Raw genomic sequence first — 9157 nt, 5'->3', positions numbered from 1 at the left:
GGTGGAAGATTGGATCGAATGATGACCAGTGATTGCGAATCACAGCTTATATACGTAACAGGCTACCTCACAACGTCTTGGGCAACATGGCCTAATACACTTTGTGTCATTATCATTAGTGAAATAAGGAAGTGCTCATGATGACTGGGAAGGGTGCACCCTAACAAATGGGTCTAGGGAAGGGCACCTGTGATCCGTATCATGACACGCGAATTTGGACTAAGTAATCGTACTTAGTAAGGATATTAAGATATGTTGCTGAACAACTTCTTTATTACAATTTAGAGCGTCGTTTCGGTGTAGGTTCTAACAGCGTTATCAACCAAGCACTTGCCTAATTACGGTGTTAGAGCTTACACCAAAATGTCATAATTGTAAAGAAGTTGTATCCATATATCTTATCCTTACTTAAGGGCGCATTGATAGGAGAAAACAAGTGCAAATAGAAAAGCCTACTAGAGGGAAGTTACGTTGGCAGGTGATATATGTCGTGACAGACAAATCAGGAAAAGTTACTTCAGCCGTTAAAGCTTTCTACCTGGTGGTAATATGGTATGTAGAAGATATCGGTAATGATATATGTGCAATAATTCATATATGATACGTGTAAGTGTCATGCTGAAGCCGGAGATCCTTCACGCTGATATTGATGTTACTATACAGTTGCTGCATTTGAGCTTAACTCTTATCCATCCATCAATTGTCCTATCCATTCGTCCACCAATCCATCCATCATGAATGGATCCACTCATCTATCCAAGCATCGAACATGCGTCCACCAATTCATAGGAACAGGGGAGCACATTGTGACATACACAAATGCAGTATGCTCACAGAAGGGTACGGGAGAGAGTGTTGTGACATTGTCGATTCAAGGGAAGGGTACAGGCGAGCGTATTGTGTCATAATTGGTTCAAGGGAAGGATACAGGGGAGCGTATTGTGACATTGTAGATTCAAGGGAAGGGTACAGGGGAGCGAATTGTGACATTGTAGATTCAAGGAAAGGGTACAGGAGAGCGTATTGTGACATTGTAGATTCAAGGAAAGGGTACAGGGGAGCGTATTGTGACATTGTAGATTCACGGGAAGGGTACAGGGGAGCGTATTGTGACATTGTAGATTCAAGGAAAGGGTACAGGAGAGCGTATTGTGACATTGTAGATTCAAGGGAAGGGTACAGGAGAGCGTATTGTGACATTGTGGATTTAAGGGAGGGGTACAGGGCAGCGTGTTGTAACAAATTTGTTTCAAGACAATGGGGCAAGACGAAATCAGATTTCAAGAATAAACTGATTATAGAATAGGTTTTGCAGGTGGAACTGGTATGGTTGGAACAGACGAAAACCAGATGACCAATTTACATCATTCAATAGTTAACATGGCAAATGTGATTAATTACTGTTTTTTATTGGCGCATACTTATTGCAGATGTGTTAGTCTTTCATGTTGACATATATAGCTGATCGAATTTGGAGAGCTTGATTTCCATCGTAGACAAAAATGCATGTAGACGTTTCAGTGTACACTCACCGGAGTTGGTGCGTCATAACTTTTCATTTAACTGTTATCATATCATGTTTGAATTGCAGCTATATGCAGATACATTACATGAGAGAGACAATATAATTGCATCTGTGTGTGTGTGTGTATTGTATAGTTCGTTCTTTTAACTAATATACATGGTTATGAAAAGCACATAATAGCATGGCTGACAGGCAATGTGTCACAACAGATATAAGAAAATGGACATTCGAAGGTGATGTTTTTGGGACGAGTATCATACCTCAGACTGTGTTATTAACCTGAAGTTTGCAGTGTTTCCGCGACTGTTTTCATCCTGGTACGTTTTAATAAAGTTTGTAATTTTTGGGTCGAATCTAATTTTCTGTGCACAATTTTCATCACGATACGACCAACGGTATCGTGTGGTTAGGCTCGCTGACTTTGTTGATGCATGTCATCGTATCTCAATTGCGTAGATCGATGCTCATGATGCCAATCAATGTTGTTGTTTTCTGGTTCAGACTCGATTATTTACAGATAGCTGGAATATTGCTGAGTGCGGCGTTAAACAACAAACAAACAAACATTCATGAGGGGACAGGAGAAGAAAGAAACGAGTTCGTTACATGACATACGTTTTCTCAGGTCGAGGGATGAACAGTGCAGAGGGGGTGTATTCCCATGTAAGAGGGTGCAAGAGGAAAGGTGCAGACAATTCAGTGATACTGATTTGATTTGATTGATCATGAGATTGACCATATTTAAAACCTTGAACTAGACAACTGCTCATCTTAACCTTATCACTTGGTAGGTATTGTGACAGAATATTCTATTTCATAGGGAACAGAATTCTTACGGCTACTGTTGGCAACGTGAATATATCATTAGTGGGACTGTATAGGTTTCGCGAACCTCTGGTATCATCCCTGATTTTCACTGATCTATTTATATAATGTTCACCACTATTTTGTCCTTCAGGCCCTATGGAATCTGTTTGTCAGGTATTCGTGACTGACTATTCTCTGGTGTTGACGTTTCATGTTTACCTCTTTACAACACTAACCTACAATATCACGGGGTGGGGAAGCACCCGACATTGGCTTACTGTATCCAACTTTGAACTTCGGTGTGGCGAGTGAGTGCTTTTACCCCCGGCTACCCAACCGCTCGACTACATGAGGAAAACGATATTTCAATTTCACTACGACCACGAATATCCCGAATCACCCCGAATCGGAAACTTTCAAAATTCGTGAGGATTCGGATAATAATGCAAACTTTCGTGGCTAATCGGGTTGAAAATATGAAGAATGCCAGGAATGGGTTAAGAAACAAGTACGAACTGTAAGCATTACCTACGACTAAGTTATGAATATGCCAAATGTTCTTACTTAATTCTTACATGATTCGTAGTTGACTCGGGACATTCGTGGCTGTTTCGGGTTGTTCTCGGGTTGACGACAAGAAATTGGGGGAGCCATAAATCGCTAAGAATAGCCAAGAATGCAAAAGAATTGATTACTACGAAGCTGTTACTGAACATACGAATTAATTACGAATGGATTACGATACAGCCACGAAATTGCAATTAGAGAACAAACATGACAAACAACGTGTTTGTCGCCGATTCGACGAACTCCCACGAACTGTACGAATGTTTGGGAATCAAATAAGATTCTTCAATAAACTTCAAGAAATGATTGAGATTTATCTACAAACATGAAAACTTTCCTATTCGGGGTGATTCGGGATATTCGTGGTCGTAGTGGGGGCATAAATCTGTTAATTTGTCAATCCCTGTGAACTCACTCAAAGAATACGTATTCGTTTTTATCAGATTTATCTCTTGCCACAGAAACTATTCCATTTTGAACCACTTTCATCCTCTTTCCTTCATGCATGTACAAACAGTGGCTCAATGGTAATGATTATAGGGGGCTGAAAAGTTATAGTTGAAATACATTCTAAAATAATCTCATGGTATGTATTGATGAGTGTACCTTTCAATGTAAAAGATGAAATAACTTAGGCTTCAAATACTTGCGTTCAACAAGGTCACATTACTGTGTGTCCAGCCAGTAAGGCCTGATTCTCTCAAAAGAGCTTAAATGTATTACAAACACATGTAACCGCATCCGTGGTCTTGTGGTAGAGCTTCCCCCCGGAGAGCGGAAGGTCCGAGGTTCGATCCCCGGCCGCGTCATACCAAAAGACGTTAAAAGATGGTACTTGTTGTTACCCTGTCTGGCGCTCGGCATTAGGGGCTAAAACAAGGACTAGTCCGGACTAGTACAAGCAGCCACAAACACGTGCATGCAATAATTTTGGACGCGACGTTAAACCAAATTTCACCTCACCTACTAACACATGTATATTATAGAAAAGGAATACATGCAAAAGCATGTTATAATTTATGGTCAAAGCGAACACGTTTGCATCAGAAGTCTCAGAAAATCTCTGAAGACAAATAGCTGTATGTCATCTGCAATGGTACAGTGACGGTGTATTTGTCCAAATGTGTGCGAGTGGGCTTGGCTGGAAGGGGAGCCAATGAGATTGATTACAGTATTCATGTTGTAATATATAATTTAGTGTCAAGCAATCCTTTTTACATTTTCACATCGTCAGCATATCAATTAGTAAATGTCCTATCGTGTTCCTGAATTGTCTGGCCAATCATATCAGGCTTGTGTGGAGGCTAGCGTTGTCGGGCAACAAACGTTTACTTTTATGCACATTTGTGAGTGGCAGAATCCGTTGGACAGGAATCGCGAACACCCGGTGCTATCACTGATCCATTCATATAAAGTTTACTGCCATTTTGCCTTTTACGATGGATGATCGAGGTTAGTAGCTCGAGTAAAACTTACTTTTTTCTGCAAATGGTGTGAGTGGCGGGTGATATCGATAGGGCAGGACATCCTTCCCGTTTCTCGAACACCTGGTGTCATCACTGTTTTTGAGTGCTCCATTCATATAATTTTTATCTTATTTCTTTGTTGATTTATCTTTTACGCCCAATGGGTTTTTTGTGGATAATCGAGACTGGTTCTTATCTCGCATTGACGTTTTCAATTTTACACTCGTACACTTCAGTGACTTACATAAATGAAATAATCATACAGCATTTGCAAACAGGAATCAAAATACCAACAGGTGGCAGGCACTCATTTACCACACAAACCATTGATTGATATCATGACCGACACCTTCGGGGTACGATGGCGAACAATCAACCAAGTTACCGACAACGCGATTCGTTATGCCCAGGTTGCAAGTTGGTTGGTTGGTTGGTTAATTGTTTAACGCTACACTAAGCAGTATTCCATCTATATGACGGCGGTCTGTAAATAACCGAGTGTGGACCAGACAATCCAGTGATTGACATCATGAACATCGATCCACGCAATTGGGATCGATGATATGCATCAACCAAGTCAGCGGGCCTGACCACCCGATCCAGTTAGTCGCCTCTTTCGACGAGCATAGTCGCCTTTTACGGCAAGCATGGGTTGCTGAAGACCTATTCTACCCCGGATCTTCACGGGTCACCAGGCTGCAAGTCAACATATCTAGCCCGGGATTCTCACGGGGTGATGACAAACAAATCACGAAGATGGCTGTTATCAATATCGGGGTTCTTTAATAATTTTGTATAGGAGAACAAACAAACCTTCACAAATATTGATGCACATGGCTGCAACAACAATAAATAATGGTCATTTAAATGAACAGTTATTTTATCAAATTTCTCAATTCGGCGATTGTACCTAAGTAGCATATCTGAATGCTTCCTTAGTGTCCCTTGTGTTTTATCAGATTAATTCAGACTTTACCTTTGTCATTACAAAACAATAATTAACAAATCTAAATTGTACACAATGAGTGAGTGATTTTCTCCGGCAATATTTCAGCCATTTTGTGATTACACTTTACACAGAACGGAGAGGGAAGATTTTGACTGAGTCACTCTTCCTAGTATTTTTTAATGGGTAGGGCATAATGCTTTCGCTGAGTTGGTTTCAGAAACTAAACATTACAACTGACTTTCATTGTTAACTTGAGATTAATTAACAGCCCGATTCCCGCCACTCAAGTTATCATTGGTTTCAACACTGGAAATAATTCCGTTGGCTACCAGAGCCTGAGAAACGTCGTTGTCAACAGATTTGTTGGTGATCTCGCTGTGGGATGCGAACCTTCCGGTTACTTGAACTTCACAGAGGGTCAAGAGATCATTGCTGTCAACCATACTGGTTTTCTGGATCTTGATGTAGCGGGCTACATTGGGCGCAAAGCAGTTGACAGTGAAGTTAGCTCCTGCAGCGACGTTGCCAGTGATGGTGCCGCAAAGTTTAGGGAACTCCAGGTACCTGTAGGGGTCTTTCAGAAGAGTTTCGATGTTGATGTTGCGCAGGCGTTCAGCTGGAATTGTAAAGAAAATGCTCATTTCGTATCAGAAGACATGTATAAATAATTACTGTGTACTCCTCAAATATATTAACATGTATCATAATGGTCACGTTTCACGAGAGTTGTAAACGTCTGAGGCCTGCATCACTTCGGGCTTCACTACAATCTTTAGCTGACACGCCGTGGTATGACGGAATACTGATCAATACCGCGTTACGCCCAACTCAAACACACACATATTGCTGAACCTAAATAAGCATTTTTACTACTTTTGATGTGTATTTCCAGCGTGGAGAAATGTATCTTAAGGAACACAAGAACACAACGTGAAAATGCTCACCACAACAGTCGCCCCTGTTGGTGACGGTGACGGAGCTGATGTAGTAGTAGGCGCCGAGGTCGATGTATAAGGTTGGGTTTGTGTCGCCAATGGCGCTGGAGTAACAGCTTCTTCCGGTGACGAACTGGCTGTCAAAGTTGCCGTCCACAGCCAGGCCAGGGGAGGCAACCAGGTTGGCGGCAGCGAAAGTAAACTGAGAGGTAGCGCGCGCTGGGCGATTCACAGCGACGTTGGTGGAGGGAAATTTATTAAATTTATCTGAAATATGAAAAAAGAGTTGATATTAATAACGGGCTTTGTGTAGAGCATGCCTGACTTCAAATGGATGTGAAGGTCCAATTCGACTGATCAAGTTTTCCACGTTTTGAAATCACATCCATATGATAATATATGGACAAGAAAAAAACAATTATATTCTTAAGATTACTCTTCCCTCTCTGTTTGAGTAATATACATAACTGATTACCGTGTAAATACATTATAGGACTCGCATACATAGTATGGTAGTACTATCACTGAATTTGAATGTAAAAGGTTTCATATAGGACAAAGGGTACATACTATTGAAGTTGCCTCCGGAAACAACGACCTCGCAGATGGTGAGAGGGGCGGTGGCGGCGGGTTTCCTGATACGGACGTAACGTCCAGTCACCATCGGAGAGCAGGAGAGTGAAACAGTCTGACCAAGGGCCACTCCACCAATGACCATGGAGCAGAACTCGGGAGTCTCGGAACTGGTGGTGGGATTGAACTCAAAGACTTCGATCATCAGACCACTCAGACGATCAGCTGCAACACAGACAATGCCCTTCTTCAAATTTCAATAGCACAACAGCATGTTGCACATATCGTTGATTAAATGTCGATTCTAGTCACTAGATGCTTTTGCTAGTGCGGTCAAGGAGTGCATACTTCTCAAAGTAAAATTCTTACGTTAAAAATAAAGATTGAAAGACATCTTTGTAATATATTGACCACAATGCGTTAGCGTGCTCATTCTTCACAACAGAAATATCCAAGAGGGTATGCATCATCCCAAAGTGTTTTTGTGCAGGATATTTGACAAGTGATTGTTTATCGATTGTTCATTGTTCTGGTGAGGCAATATGATGTCATCAAGTGGGTTTGTAAGTATATATGTTTGACAAATAAAGTGAGTGAGTGAGTTGGGTTTAACGCCGCTTTTAACATTATTCAAGTTATATTACAGCGTGTCAGCTTAATGTGGGAGGAAAGCCCCAAGTGATTTAGGTCTCACACGTTTACCACTTCGGTGAAACCAACGAGCACGGGTATGGTGCTGACAAACCTAGAAACATAATCGGGGCGACATGAATTCGAACCCACAATCATAGGTTTCTGACGTGCCCAAGGGAGGCAACTCTGCACAGCGAATCGTGGCGCCTCAGACGACTGGGACACCTGTGCCCCCTTGACAAATGGACATAGATATGGATGTGGATAAGGAACTCATGTGTTCAAATACAGCTATTGTTGATGAAAGACACCTACGCTGAATATTTGGAATTTATTCTTGTCATTATCAAAATCTTATAAGAACTTTTTGCTGAGCTTATTTCTATCAATGGGTGAGTTAGGAATTCTTTGTGGCGGATGTGTTTAGAATTATAATATATCTAAGGGATTCCAGAATGGCAATGTCAACTGGTATAGCTGTAGAGTCTTTAACTTACCGCAACAGTCGCCCCTGTTGGTGAGGGTGAGGCCGGACACGTAGCGGCGGGCACCCAGATCCACGAACCAGAAGGGGTTGGGATCTGTCGCCACATCAGCGCTAGAGAAACATGAGCCGCCAAAGAAGTCGGAGTTGAAGTTCCCGTCGACGGCGAGGTTTGAGTTGGCGGTGATGGGGGGCACACCGTTGACGAAGACACTACTGGAGCCGGTGGGGCGGTTCAGGGCGATGTTGTAGCCTGGGTATGCAAAAGAAAAATTAGTGTTGAACGCACTGTTTTAAAATCGTTAATTTGCATAATTGGAATCGAAGTATAAATGGTTTAAAGATTTGTTAACCATACTTAAGCGTATTTTGTATCTACGACACCCAAGGAGTTCAGTGTGCCTTGTATATACGATATCTGAAGCCTAACAGTTCCAAGATCTGTTCCAACTTTGTAAACATATACTGCAAAGCATGAATATAATTACCAAAATTATTGGCTTTCGCCACAACCAGAAGAGCCGCTAAACAGATGATGAAGACCATTGTGGAAGATGGGATCGAATGATGATCAGTGGTTGCAAATCACGGCTTATATGCGTATGAGGCAATCAAATGTTAAATGACGCCTTAGGCAATATGGCGTAATTGGGAGTTGTTAAGGATTTTAAAGTAGGATTAAGGAAGTACTCATTAGAAAAGACCAACCCCATACATACCCCTGGGCTATTATAGCGTTACATGAAATGAGACTTAAAAGGAAGCATTAAACGGAACAAGGCTACCTACCGATCAAACTCCTAAATATAAGAAGATTCATGTAAAGTTAATTGTTCACTTGGAAGATATTTCGAACGAAGATTTCTGTTCGATGATTAGTAATTAGTACCAGTGACATGTTCTAATGAGAGGAAGCTTCACTGCAATATGTAGAGAACAACCTACGGGCTACGAGGAATCATGGAGTATCTGCCCTGAGATAATTAAGTTGTAAGCCAAGAGCCTTTTGGTGGACGGGGGACTTTAAGTGTTATTTCATGACAGTTTCTTTTTTATAAACTAAAATTGAGAAAAGACGACACTTTGTTAGCTTGTTGGCTCGCCAATTATTCCATTGTTTTTTTATGTTTGCGAAAAGGCTTATCACTTGAAGTATTTCTTTATTCATGACGCTTTTTTGTGACCATATCCTCTACATAAACAAAGTCTACTTAACCT

At 41.3% G+C, this 9157-nt stretch overlaps 1 protein-coding gene across 1 annotated transcript; it reads right to left on the bottom strand.

The window, feature by feature from the left end:
* Window positions 1-5571: 5571 nt before the first annotated feature.
* Window positions 5572-8485, bottom strand: LOC139459022 (uncharacterized). Its single transcript, XM_071240464.1, has 5 exons — window positions 8428-8485; window positions 7953-8192; window positions 6820-7047; window positions 6259-6516; window positions 5572-5930 (listed from the first exon to the last, which is right to left on the bottom strand). The coding sequence occupies exons 1-5, from the start codon at window positions 8483-8485 to the stop codon at window positions 5572-5574; spliced, it is 1143 nt and encodes a 380-aa protein (XP_071096565.1).
* Between the last annotated feature and the right edge of the window lie 672 nt (window positions 8486-9157).

Source organism: Haliotis cracherodii, unplaced genomic scaffold, assembly GCF_022045235.1.
Source record: "Haliotis cracherodii isolate W230 unplaced genomic scaffold, xgHalCrac1.p SCAF_13, whole genome shotgun sequence".
Classification (NCBI taxonomy): Eukaryota; Metazoa; Mollusca; class Gastropoda; order Lepetellida; family Haliotidae; genus Haliotis; species Haliotis cracherodii.
This window is presented reverse-complemented; position numbering and strand designations above follow the sequence as displayed.

Coding starts and splice junctions, on each gene's coding strand:
- LOC139459022 (XM_071240464.1), bottom strand. CDS start 8,485: ATGGTCTTCATCATCTGTTTAGCGGCTCTTCTGGTTGTGGCGAAAGCC. Junction 8,193..8,427: donor GGCGAAAGCCAATAATTTTG/GTAATTATATTC, acceptor TTGCATACCCAG/GCTACAACATCGCCCTGAAC. Junction 6,517..6,819: donor TTCCGGAGGCAACTTCAATA/GTATGTACCCTT, acceptor TTCATATTTCAG/ATAAATTTAATAAATTTCCC.